Below are 13,345 nucleotides of genomic sequence, written 5' to 3'. Positions count from 1 at the left end.
TGTCACCTCCGATGCTGGGTTATGATGAGCAACCACTGCAAATGTGTCTCATAGAGTGAAACATGGCACAGCTGTTAAGTTCAGGGGGCACTTGAGGGAGAAGAGAGCTGTGTGAAAGTTGAGGCGTAAATAGATTGCCATTGGGTCAGGCTGTGACTTTGATCTGTGTTGTACCTCAGAGGTAGTATTCAGCCCTTCTGACCCAAGTAATAGCAGCACAGAGGTGCTGCCCGAGCCCTTCACCAGCCGTGGCAGCATGCTGACGAGCCTTGGTGAGAGAAACGCAGGGCCAAGGGCCTCCCCGTGGGGCAACTGGGCCCCTCCTGTCTGAGGACTCGGCGGGGCAGCCTCTCGCCTCCGTGTCCGTGGCATCTGGTATGACGTGTTGGGGAGCGAGACAGGCTGGGCCTTAGGGCTCCTGCTTGGACTCGAGAGGAGCGTATGGTGAAGGCAGTCAGTGCGTGTCAGAGCTTCCGTTTAAAGCAGAGTCCGCTTTCTTGTGAATCACTTTGCTATCAAAGTGGAGAACAGCCGACACTTACATAATCGGCACTGTGGATCTGTGTAAAGGCTGAAATCAGCCGTGTAGTTTAATGCACTATCCACGTGTTGAGAGACTTGTTGACACGTCACCAGGAACTCTGGAGGCATGGCCCCAGGGTGCTCTAGTGACGGGGCTGCTTTTTTTCTGACGGAAACCCGTGGTGTCTTGTGCAGGAGCACTCCTGCAGACAGGGCTCGTTTGTCCAGACCCTCTGTCCCCATGGTCTCTACAAATGGACCCGTTTCCAGTGGACGGGCTTCTGAGGAAGTGAATCACATGCACGTCTCCATTGGGTCCGGGTCATAGTTGTGGCCCCTTCTTCCTCTGAGCTAGCCTCTGTTCGGCATTTGTTGAACATCCAGTATGTGCCAGGCCCTGTGCTGCCCACCAGGACAGTGAAAACCAGCTCTTCGCGGGCCCTGTTTGCTGAGATCCCACAGTCTAAAGAGGAGATGAAATCATAAACTTGAAAAATCAAACCACCGTGGTGTACCTTTACAGAAATTGTAGGTGTGAAGTAGAGCAGTAACACCAGAGGGCTGTCCGGCCCGTGGGTGGTTCTGCAGAGTGGTGAGGCTGGAGTCGGGCTTCAAAGGACACGCCCTGGGGAGACGGGGTGGGGGTGGTCAGCAACTCCTTGAGTAGCTTCTGAGCCCTGAATCAGCTGCTGCTGTCTCGGGCTGACAGCTGAGTGAGCGAGGTGGCGCTGCCCCCCCACCCCGTCGGGCGTTTGCCCTTTAGCAGGAGGTCCTCGAGACTGAGGAACCTTCTTCCATTTGACTGTCACTTTTCCTCAGTCCCTTCTCAGCAAAGCAGCTCGTAGCTGATCACACTGTGGAAACAGGCATCCGTGGGAGTGTGGCTTTATCCCTTCCTCACTCCTGCCCCGGGTGGGGCTTCCCCACCAGCAACTCCCAGATCAGGTTCCTGCTTTGACCTTGGATCCAGTCCAGACCCGTGTCTTCCCACCTTCACATCCTGAACGTCCGCCCCAGCCTCACCCTCCACCTTCGTTGCTCTGAGCCCGGTCGGGTCAGTAGACATGCGGAGCTGTCCAGCTACCCAGGTGGCGTGGCGGCCCACCCCTCCCTGCACTGTGGGCAGCGGGGCTGGGACAGGGTGGGGGCTGCTCTTTGCCCAGCGAGACCCACCTTAGCACTCCTGAAGGGCTTCCCGTGGGCCAGATGAAGCACTGCACACCTGACACTGGTTTAATTCTTACCACGTCCCCTGGAGGTAGGTATTTCCAAATTAGAGATGAAAAACTAAAGCACAAAAAGATTGAGCAATTTGCCTGAGGTCACACAGCTAGTAAAAGGGAGAGCTGGCGTCTGAACCCTCAGCCTGTGCAGCCCGAGGCTGCGAATGGGACGAGAGTTCACATCCAGCTCCGTCACGGTCCACGCGTCCCAGGGATGGAGCCAGAGATGGCAGTTCTGACTTGAGGGTGGCCACAGACTCAGACGTTGCCCGGACAGTTCAGAGCCCTTTCTCTCCTGTCCGTCTTCCCGCCGTTGCTTCCTGACTCCTCACCCCGTACTAACCGCTGTCAGTGTCATCCTTGCCCCTTCTGGCTCACTCGGCAGATTGTCGCCACTGGGTCCTTCTAGGAAACTGACGAGGTCATCTCTCCCTGCTGCTTAGAACCCTCCATGGCTCCCTAGCCCCTTCAGGACAGGAGTCACATGGAGACGTGGCCCTGCAGCCTGTCGGGTTGGCCACCTGTGCTCTGTCCTGTCCCTTCCCCCTCTGCCCCAGTTGGGCCCTCAGTGTTCTGCCAGACCATCAGCTGCTCTTGGGAATCCTCCCCAGACCCTCCCACTTGAGCAGACAGCCTCACTGCGCGTTTCTGTGTCCCCGAGGATGTTCCCGGCGCAGACCTTTGCTCCCCTGGGTGGGCCCGTCCTCCCAGTGTGCAGACCTGAGTGGGAAAGCTGTGGGCCAGCATCAGCAGGGGCTGGGGCAGCAGGGCCGGGACCCAGGCAGCCCCGCCCTCGTGAAGCTTGCGTGACATGAGGAAGGCAGAGTGAAACCCATAGGTTACAAGTGGGTCTTCAGTTACAACTGTGGTGAGGGCTGAGCGGGACAGTTACGGATTTTAGTGTGTTTGATGGGAGGGCCCACCTGGGTCTCGGGTGTTGGGTGGTGAGAGCAAAGGCAGTGATGGTTTCTCCAAGGAAGTGCCATCTAGGCTGTGGCCGGGAGGATAACCCAGATCAGCAAGGTCAGGAGCTGAGGTTAGGATGTTCTGGAGTGTGGACACAGCGTGGGCATGTTGTGGGTCAAGAAGTAGCCCGAAGTCTGAGGACCAAGGGAGGACCCGTGTATCCTGGGGCGTGGCGGGCAGGAGGGTCATGGACAGGCCGGGCCACGTGCAGGACTTTGGATTTTATGTCAGAGCAGCGGGAGCCGCTGGCACAGCCTAAGCAGGGGAGTGACACACCCTCACTGACACCCAGAAAGCCACTCCGGTGCTACGGGGGTGGGGGGCGATGGCGTCAGGAATCGGGGCGGAGGCGGGGGCTGTGAGGTGGGGCTGAGGGAGGGCGGGCCCAAGGTGCTCGGGTGTGTGCAGGGAGCAGCCGACAGCTCGTCACTCCGCGAATACGTGGACCGCAACTTCAGACAAGGGTCTGCCCCGGGGCGGGAGGGGAGTGGTTCAGAGCTCAGCGTAAAATCCATCCTTCTTCAGGCCTGTACTGCACTTTGCCCAAGTGTGAGAGAACAGTGTAAGAGTTTACCATTTTTACCAGTGATCCCGAAGTTGTCTTTTTAGCAGCGATCTTGAAAATGTCAGGTGAGAATCAGCCGTAGGAACAGAGCTCATGCAAACGGGCCTCGTGTGCAGTGTGACCAGGGAGGAGCGTTAGAAGTGACCGACTTGTCTGAAGTTTGTTTGATCTATTCCATGAGCACCAGTTGCGTTTAAGACCTACGTCTGGTTCACGTCTGCCGCGCCGCGTGCAGCCTCGCAGGCGACCCAGGGAGCGCTCCTCGAGGTGTGCTCAGCCGCGACGCTGGTTGGCGGCAAGCCTACCCCGCAAGGTTTCAGCAATGACTTGTCTGTTTCTAGTTTAACTGCTCAGGTGAACAGAATATAAATTTTGGTATGTGATTAGAACTTTTTTTTTGTAGGCTTTACCGCCAGCACCTGTTCAGAATCACACAAATAAGCATCAGGTATTCAGTGCATCTCTTCAAGACCATATTTACCCGAGCTGTTTTGGGAGTGCTCCAGAGTGGAATAGTTCTAAATTTATAAGTCTCTGGGGATCAGAAGTGATGAATGATAAGAACTGGAACCCTGGCGCGTTCTTGCCAGATACAGTTTCTGGTAAGGAACCTGTTAACACTTTCTTAAAGTTCGAAGTGGCCTGAGCTGTGTGGATTGCGTCCCCGTTCCTGCCCCTCCTGGGAGGGGCCCTGGAGCGGCCGAGCCCAGGCTGTGCTTCCCCTCGCCCCGACTCTGGTGGGGGACCCCGGGCCCGCCCCCTCTCCTCTGCCGCCAGTGAGGCCCCACTGCACCGACCAGCAGAGCAAGTGCAGCCGCTGGCCAGCCGGGCCTGTGGACGCTGGGTCCCTCCCGTCCCAGGGCTGCTGAGCGTCTTGTCTCCAGGGTTGGCGTTTGGCCTTTGGTCCTCGAGCAGTGGTGGCAACTGGACCTCAGCCTAGGGCACTGGGGTGGCGCGGCCTGAACACTGTGACTTAATGCTCCTTTTCTCTCTTTCTGTATTGACTGACCCCTCACCCCGCAATGGGATCTGTCCCCTCTAACAAGCACCTTCCTCCCAGCTGCCTCCGCTGCTGAGATGTGGCTGTCTCTTCAGTAGCAGGGTAGGGCACACCTGAAAAGGGGCTGGTACCTGTGCCTCTTCTCTGTCTTCATGTGATTAGAGCCCCTGAGGGCCCCACATCCACCCCTGCATGTGCTCAGAACAGCAAGCTAGACTTGACATCTGGTCTGTGCTTGGAAAGAGTTTCTAGCTGTGTGACCTTGGGCAAGTTGCTTAGCCTCTCTGAGCCTCAGTTTCTTCATCTTTAGCATACGAATAATAGTACTAAGCTCAGAAAGTAGTGTTAAGACATTAAATCAAATGGCTTTTGGAGAGCACCCAGCACAGGAATTGGCATACAGTAGGTGCTCAGTACATTTTTTCCTGGATGAGAACCAGCCAACTCACATGGTCCCAGCCCCAGGGTTCATAGTCCAGGCAGCGGGTGTCCTTTAGGTTTTAGCTGAATGCTAGCTATGTCTTTGAGAAGCTTACTTTTCCCATTCTTCTCTGAAGGGAGTGATATATTAGGGCCAGCACTCTCAGAAACAAGACCTGAAGCCCTTCCGCCTCCATCTAGTGGTGAAACACCTGCAGTTTCGGAGAGTAAGGAGAAAAAAAATGCTGCAAAAAAGAAGTGTTTGTACAATTTCCAAGATGCTTTTATGGAAGCGAACAAAGTTGTGATGGCCACCTCGTCAGCCACCTCCTCCGTGTCCTGCACGGCCACCACGGTGCAGTCCAGCAACAGCCAGTTCAAGGTGTCATCCAAGAGACCGCCTTCCCTAGGTAAGGCCCCAGCTCGCGGGAGCCCCAGGATCGGCTGGCTCTGGGTGTCTGCTGCTGCTTCCTGGCCAGAGACGTCAGTGCAGCTGAACAGCCGGGAGTGCTCACACGCCACGAGCGTGTCCTCGGGGCTCTGTTAGGGTTCTCCTGCCACATCACTCTCTCCGCGGCCTTGCCACACTGTCCTGCCTTTCCTCTCTGCGCTTGCTGTTCTGTGACGGGAAGAGGCCGTTGCTCTGTGGGCGGGTGGAGAGGGGCTGATGGGGCCGCTGCCTGGCCTGGATGTGGCCCTGCTGCCACTCGGACCCTTGTGTGGGGGTGGCGTCACTGTCCCACTGGTCAGAGCTCAGGGAGCAGTCAGAGACCAGTGACAGATGGCAGGGGACCTGGGAACGGGATCCAAGAGGCCTCGCCAGCCAAGGTTAGGCCAGCGTGAGCATCAGAGGTGACAGAGTGGGTTGTGGCACACAGCCCAGTCAGGGTCCCCGAGGCGCTCGAGGCGGGGCGGGAGAGCTCTTCGCCAGAGACGCTGGCCACTGCCACACGTTTGCAGGGACCACGGCCAGGCAGCGTCGTCAGTGGGGGTGGGGACACTGGGTGCCAGTTCGGGGAGTGCGGCACCCCTGGGCAGCCGGCAGATGACCAAGGAAGATAAGGTGCCCGTCACTGCAGGCGTCTGGCCAGCCGCCCTTGCACAGCTGACCACATGTAGCCTCACCGACAGGAGCGAGCATGTTCGGTGCCTCCTGTGCAGTCGGGTGGGAAGAGCCCGCAGAACTGCAACCCTGCAAAGTTCATGCCTGAAGCATCTCAGACAAATCTAACACGAGATTATAAATCCAAAATTGTGGACAGCTGGCCTGGGGTGACAAAATGTCAGGGTTGTGGAAGGAAAAAAGAAAGTTTAAAAGAGGTGGGTTGTGGGGGGAAGCTGCACGGGACACGTGGGGAGACAGGAGGAGTGCACCAGCCGAGACACCACATCGACGTTAATGTCCCGTGTGGCGAAAACAGCGAAGTGTGCGCATCCTAGGGGTCCAGGCTGGAGCGTTTAGGAGTGAGTGAGTGCAGCTAGCTTCCAAATGTTGAGCCAAAAACAAGTGTGAGTGTGAGAAAGAAATAAAGTAAATGTAATGAAATATGAAATCGGGATGAATCCAGGTGAAGGGTGCGTGCGTGTTCTTGGTACGATACCTTCAGGTTGTCTGAGATTCGAACATTTTCAGACCACGAGCTGGTGAAAGAGTTTTAAGTCGGGAGCGTGAAAGTCTCCTGCCTGGGCTGTTGCAGTGACTCCCGTGTGTCTGACGCAGGTGAGGTCTTCCATGGCATCAACAAGGAGGACCACAGGCACGGGGTGCCAGCCGCCCCCAGGAACAGCCCCACCGGTTTGGCACCGCTGCCCGCTCTCGCCCCCGCCGCCCTCCCGCCAGCCTCCACGCCTCACCTTGCAAATCTTGCAGCCCCATCCTTCCCCAAAACTGCCACCACCTCTCCCGGGTTTGTGGATTCGCGCAAGACCTTCTGCCCTGCTCCCGTGGCACCCCCGCCCCCCACCACAGACAGCTCCATGAGCGCACCTCCCAGCGTCTGCAGGTGAGCCGGGCCCTGCTGGGGAAGGCTGGGAGCACTGTGGGTGTGGGCGCCACGCCTGGGTCCGTGCAGCGGGGCGGGGGCTCCAGTCTCGGCCCCAGCTCTGTGGAGCCAGGCCGCCGCGGACTGCACTCTGACCACCACCAGACCACCAGCCGCGTCAGTCGGGGGCGGGCCTGGGTGTTTGGAGTCATATTTGTTTTACATTGATCAAAAAGCAACACAGTGAGCACTTAGCAGGGGTTTTTTTTAAGGCAGTTTTTGTTACTTTGGGACTCCCTCTTAGGAGCCCCCAGGATGGAGCGGCGGTGGGAGGGACAGTGGAGGGACCACGTGCTGACAGCCCCCAGGTCTGCTCGCGGTCGCCGGGGGGCCGGTCGGGAGGACGTGTCACCCCGGGTGGGGGGCTGCTTGCTGATGGTGCCTGCGCGGTGTGCGCTTTTGCAGTGACCCCGACTGCGAGGGGCACCGCTGCGAGAACGGTGTCTACGACCCGCAGCAGGACGACGGGGACGAGAGCGCGGACGAGGACAGCTGCTCCGAGCACAGCTCCAGCACCTCGACCTCCACCAACCAGAAGGAGGGCAAGTACTGCGACTGCTGCTACTGTGAGTTCTTCGGGCACGGCGGGGTAAGTGCCGGCCTCGGCGCCGTGGGGCCTCGGCGGGGCCCGGGGCCCCGCGCTCGCGCCTAGATGCACGCGGTGGCTGCTTGTACACTGCAGGGTTCACGGTCACCTAAGTTCACGCTAGAATTGTGAGACATGCGAGCGCCTTGGCAAGAATAGCGCACAGGCTGAATTCAGGGCCTGGTTGTGTCGCGGGTGAAGCTGTGTTTGCGCTGTGGTTAAAGTCAAGTACGGTCGAGAGCGGCGGCTCCACTCCTAGCTTGTACTGACCTCAAAGAAATAATGAAAAATGTTTGCCCCAAGGTTCCATTATAAGGGTCTCATCGCTGCATTTTTGCGTATGTTTGTGATTTTTTTTAAATCGTTGAAGGAGGGGCCTGCTAGCTCTCTGGGCGCAGAAATAGTCGAGCTCTGCGGTGGACAGCCATGCGGATAGGGCTGGGCCTGTGGTCCAGCGAGCTTGACCAGAGTGTGTGGGGACGCACCGCGGCCTGCGCCTCCCCCCGGGGCGGTCATTCCACCTGTGCGAGCAGGTGTCGGCCCCAGGCCGGGGCGGGCGGTGGGCAGAGCCAGGGCTGGTGGCGGTTCTTCCTCTACTTTGGTTCTGTCTGTGTTTCCTGATAGACACGTGCACTTGCTGGTAGTGGTCGGTGAGAAGCTTTGGCAGTGGGATCGGGGTTGATTTTTTTTCTTTCCAGCACTGAGGAGGGAACCTGCAAGCAGGTGAAAAGATACTGCAGGTGCTTTATTGACATGAAAAGACAGTCGCACTGCATTACGTGAAAAATGCGTTAATTAGTACTTGTAATTGCTCCTTTCTCAGTTTAAAAATAACCGTTTGTGTACACAGTTCTACACACCCTGCATTAAAGATCTGTGTTCATGGAAGGTCTGTGTTCAGATCTTTCATGAACATAGAAGCTTGACAGATTACTGCCGGCATACTTACTGCCTCTGGGCAACTTGGTGACAGGTTTTTCTTTTTCCTGCCGTTTGTTTCTTATTTATTTACTTTTCATGATGAACAGGTATTACTTGAATAATAAGAAAAATTCATTTTTAATTTTATGCTTTGAGATTTGTTGTATTCAAAATCATTAAAACTTGAAACTTAACTTAGTTACATTTTTGTTTAATTATCTCAGCCTCCAGCTGCACCAACCAGTAGAAATTATGCAGAAATGAGGGAGAAGCTTCGTTTACGGCTGACCAAGAGGAAGGAAGAGCAACCCAAAAAAGCGGACCAGCTCTCGGACAGGGAGAGCGTGGTCGACCACCGGCGCGTGGAGGACCTGCTGCGGTTCATCAACAGCTCGGAGCCCAAGCCAGCCAGCAGCAGCCGGGCGGCCAAGCGCGCGCGGCACAAGCAGAGGAAGGTAGGCGGGCCGCGCTGCCCCGGGCGCCCCGGCTGCTTCTGCCAGCCTGGGCCAGGCTCTGCTTCAGGCCTGTGTTGTCTGTCCGGGACATGGCGCCCCCTCCTGTGTCACTGGTTCGTTACTGGACCTGAAACAAGCCGCCGGGGCCGTGTGCTGCTGGCCGGGGAGGTGGCGGGGCCTCCTCTCTGTCTTGGAAGGACTTTCTTCCCCAGGGAGGTAGAGGAAGGAGCCCTCGGTTGTCGAGGTCGGGGGCGGTGTGGGTTTCCAGAGACTGGGTGGAGGATTGACTCTGAGCCCAGCTGGGACCCGGCCCTTGGCTTCCCCTGGACACCGGCCTGGGTGGCCCCTGTTGGCAGAGGAGGATCAGGCAGTGCTGTTCCAGAAGAGGACCTGCACGTGCGTTGATGTCGAGGGTGAGAGAGTGCAATGACCAGCTCTCTTGGGCCTTTCCCACCTCGCCAGAGGGCGTGGGAAGTCCCCAAAGCAAAGAGCTACCGGCACGAGCCAGGTTGGCCCGGCGCTGGACCGCGGCTGGGCCTGTGGCTAGTGAGCGCACGTGTCGTTCCTGTCAGCGTCGAGAGTGTCGGGAGAGGTGGCTCCGCTAGAGTTGTCGCATCCGCCCCAGTTCCCTGGGAGGGCTTCCACAGGCCCCTGCAGGGGAGCAGTATCGGAGAGCTTCCTGTTTCAGCCACGGAAAGATTAGAGACGCCAGGCTGCAAGAGCCGCCTCAGTGGGCAGGCCTGGGGGATGCCTGGAGGGGACTCGGAGGGTCACGAGGGTTCTGGCAGTAGGATGGGTTGCTCTGGGTGGAGGTGAGGCCCTTGCCAAGTCAGAGGTCAGAGGAGGAGGTGGCATGCCCACAGTGGGCTGGAGGTCAGGCTGCATGTGTTGCTTCCAACTTAGCTCTTTGTGGTTGAAAACTAGTTGTGTTTGTTGTACTGAGTGGAGTAGCCGTCAGGAGGCCTGCTTGTACCTCACAGCCCTGAGGGAGGTCTGGACCTGCTCTCAGGTCTAATTAGGGGGCTTCGAAGGAGAGGCCTGCTTCTGCCCCAGAACATCTGGGTATGCCAAGCCCTGCTGGCCCGGGGCGGGGGGACCTTCAGCATCAGGGTCCCAGGGGGCCCGAGGCCCTGGAGACTTCCCTCTGGGATTGGTTGGAGACTCAGGACGCATTTCGGGACTGCCCTCTGCTGGACTCCTGTCCTTTGTCCTTCAGGCCGTCTGATCCAAGTGATGCTACAGCCCCGACAGCCTTGCCACGTGCCGCCGCCCCCCCCCCGCTTCCACGCACCCCCAGGAGCTCTCTCCTTGCACTGCACTTGCAGGGCGACCCGCACACCTGTGCACATCTTGATGGCTGGCTGGTTGCCGGGATGAAGGCAGCACACCTGGGCTTTGGGTTCCCTTTGTGGCGGGTTCGGCCCAGACTGTGCTGTGGGAGGCACATGGCAGGAGCTGTCTGTCAGGTGCCGCCTCCCGAGAGGCTTCCCTCTAGCAGACGGAGCAGGATGTCATATAATTGTTACTTGAGTTGTCACATCGGGTGTTTTAAAAACCTGTCATTAAAATCTTCACCTAATTTTATATGTAAGTCTTTAAACATAAAGACAAGTAAATTCTCTCTAGAGACTGCCTACTGAAATATTGTGGAAAAAAATTTAAATTTGGAAGGACCGTTACATTTTCCCATGCAAAATGTTTCTGCCAAAGATTCTTAGGAGCACAAGCCTTATGGAGCTCAGTGACGGAGGAGCCAGTCTCTGGTTTTTTATTTGTTTTCTAAACAGAAGGAATCGTTCCATTTATGCCCCAGGACTATGTTGTCACCAATAAAACACGACTTGCACTTGAGGAGAAAATTGATTTCCCACTGACTTGGACAGCAGGAACAACCATTATGTGTTTGCCTTTCCTGTGCTGAGTATTTTAGGAAGCCACTTGCTCTGTCACAGTAGCGAAAATATGTTGGGAATTCTGTCTGCGGGTGGGAAAAGGAGTTTCGAAGTTTCTGGTGCCACTTTCCTCTGTGTCCTCCCGACCCTCGTGAGCACATCAGCGCCGGCCACCACCTGCCCGGGTGCCTGCGGAGCCCTGGCGGCGCCCGTGAGGCCGTGTGACCGCTGTCCGTGCAGGGCGGCACCCCCCGTCGCACTCGCATGGGGAGAGCCCTGCGGCGGGAGCGGAGCAGCGGCCCCGACCTTGTTTCCTGTGCCTTGCTGTGAACTGCCGCCCCCGCCGTCAGGAGGGCGTGAGGACAGCAAGTCTGACGGTTCCGTGGAGTGGAGTGACTTGGCGTAGTTGCGTTTAAGCTTAGCCCCTTTGTAGCCCTTTTCCAAGTGTGTATTCTTACATGGTTCATTTTTTGAATTCACCTTGCTTTTCTGTGCGTCTTAGTGTTCAGAGCACTTACTGTTGTCTCACGTTGCCTTCTCCCTTCGCACCGGCAGCTGGAGGAGAAGGCGCGCCTTGAGGCAGAGGCCCGGGCCCGGGAGCACCTGCACCTGCGGGAGGAGCGGCGGCGGCGGGAGGAGGAGGAGGAGCGGCTCCAGGAGGAGTTTCAGCGGCTCCAGGAGCTTCAGAAGCTGAGAGCCGCGAAGAAGAAGAAGAAGGAGAGGCCGAGTAAGGACTGCCCCAAGCTGGACATGCTTGCTGGAGGTCTCCAGGCCGCCGCGGAGCCCGTGCCCTCCTCTGAGAGCATCCTCAACGGCTCCCTGGAGCCGACCGAAGACCCAGAGACCTCATCCCACTCCCCCTCCAGACACGCGGACCACACAGAGCCCAGGCCAGGGCCGGGGGCCGGCGGGGACACCAGCGACCCCGCCGACGCCAGGGACTCCAAGCTCCTCCTCCCGAAGGAGGCCAGCGGGAAGCGGCAGGAGCCTCTGTCCTTCCTGCTCGACGTGATGCATCAACACAGAGAGGGGCCCGGCAGACAGAAGCTGAAGCAGGCCAGCAAGGCCCCCGGCGAGCCGGCCAGGAAGGCCCTGGAGCCCCCCAGGGCCTTGGAGCCCCCGCCCAGGCCCCGGCCCCAGGCCGAGTCCAGGGCTAAAGTGCTGGACCTGGCCCCCCTGGCGGAGCAGAAGAGGGAGGAGAGGAAAGCCAACAGCAACAACAACAACAGGAAGCAGCTGAACCACGTCAGGGAGGGGAAGTCCAGCCCCAGCCCCGCCGAGCCCGCCGCCCCCGCCGAGCACTCGCCGGGCAGCAAGCCGGTGCCCGCAGACTCCCCGCAGCCCAAGGGCAAGAGCAAGAAGAACAAGAAGAAGAAGGGAGACAGAGCCAGCAGCTCAATCGGTAAATGCAGGGCGGCACCCGTCCGTCCCTCCCGGAGGTTGGGTGCGGCCCTGGGGGGCATGCGCTTCGTGCTGTTGGTGGCCTGTGCGCCAGTGGTGGGAACAGATTGCCGCTGTCAATTGCGTTTTGTTATTTTGGAGTCATTTTAAACGTCCCAGAAGCTGCAAGAAAGAGTAGCGAGGAGCCCTGTGCGCTCCCAGCCCCGAGCAGCACGGCCCCACGCTCGCTCTGTCCTCTGCCCTCCCGTCACCTTTCTGAACCAGATGGAGTGGTTTCAGACGTGGTGCCCCTTGACCCTTAAATACTTCAGTGTGTGATTCCTCAAAATAAGGACACTCTTAGAAAACCACAGTACAGGTGTCAGAATCAGGAGGTTAACATGAACACGATACCCCTGTCTGGCGGCGCCGTGGCAGCGATGGGTGGGCCCGCGTTAGCGGTGTCAGGGGCACAGCTGTGTCAGGGGTGGCTGATCCTGGGCCACGGGGGTGTCCGCCCAGTCTCTCCACTGCCAGTGTAGCGCTTGGCCTGTGACGCCCAAGTGTCTTGTGGGGAGAGGAGTCTCGTGTTTGGTTGTGTGCCCGCAGGGCAAGCATCCATAAACGGTTCTTACCTCGAGTGGGTACTGCTGTGTTGTTGGCCAAATGGTGATTTTTCCAACGTTTTTTCTACGTTTCTTATTTGGCTTCTGTACGAAAAGATTTCTTTCTGTTCGTGGTCTTTTTTTATTCATTCTGTTATTTACATGAGGGTGGATTCACACATTCTTACTTTCTGCCATAGACTGTGTTCCTTTATGAACGCTGTGGATTTGATGCTCTGACTGTCCCAGAGTCCATCAGTGGGAGCCCCCTTAGGATGGCTGCTCCGCCTGGTCATCCTTTGAGCACTCCTGTCCTTCTGGGTGGCTGCGTGTCCTAGGCTCACGAGCTGGACAGCGGCGGTGAGCCTAGGCCTGGGTGCTACTGGTGTGTTGTTGCTTCCAGGTCCTCTCAGCTGGCAGAGCCTAGGAGGAGGTGTGTGTGCGTGCGTGCGTGCATGCGTGCACTGTGCACACATCTGTGTCTCTGTCTCATTTCCGTAGTAAGTCCGAGTTAACGCTGGCAACCGTAGCCCTGACCCAGCACCACCGCGCTCCTCGTGGGCCCCGTCGTCCGCTCCCGCTGTCCGTTGTTTCCTGACCTGCTCGGTCCTGGGGCGCGTCCCGCGGGGACTCGGGATTGCCCGCCTGCACCCGCACTTGCTGTGTGCTTGTACGCGGTCCGTTGTCTGTAGCCTGAGGGGATGAAGTGGTGAAGGGGCTCGGGTTAGCTCTTTCCCCCAGAGGACCTTCACGTTATTACCGCCTGTT

The 13,345-nt window shown here is 57.9% G+C and overlaps 1 protein-coding gene across 2 annotated transcripts in view; it reads left to right on the top strand.

Annotated features, from left to right (window-relative positions):
- FAM193A (family with sequence similarity 193 member A) overlaps positions 1-13,345 on the top strand; it is a 137,263-nt gene that overhangs the window by 110,189 nt on the left and 13,729 nt on the right. For both annotated transcript variants that reach the window (XM_072947097.1, XM_031685356.2), the window contains 6 exons: positions 3,680-3,878; positions 4,834-5,106; positions 6,417-6,699; positions 7,144-7,327; positions 8,470-8,700; positions 11,148-11,994. In XM_072947097.1, coding sequence (XP_072803198.1) covers positions 3,680-3,878; positions 4,834-5,106; positions 6,417-6,699; positions 7,144-7,327; positions 8,470-8,700; positions 11,148-11,994 — 2,017 coding nt within the window. The remainder of the gene's footprint in view (positions 1-3,679; positions 3,879-4,833; positions 5,107-6,416; positions 6,700-7,143; positions 7,328-8,469; positions 8,701-11,147; positions 11,995-13,345) is intronic.

The sequence above is a fragment of the Vicugna pacos genome, chromosome 2 (assembly GCF_048564905.1).
Source record: "Vicugna pacos chromosome 2, VicPac4, whole genome shotgun sequence".
NCBI classification, from domain to species: Eukaryota; Metazoa; Chordata; class Mammalia; order Artiodactyla; family Camelidae; genus Vicugna; species Vicugna pacos.
Note: the sequence above shows the minus strand (reverse complement) of the source record. Positions and strands in the feature narration are given on the sequence as shown.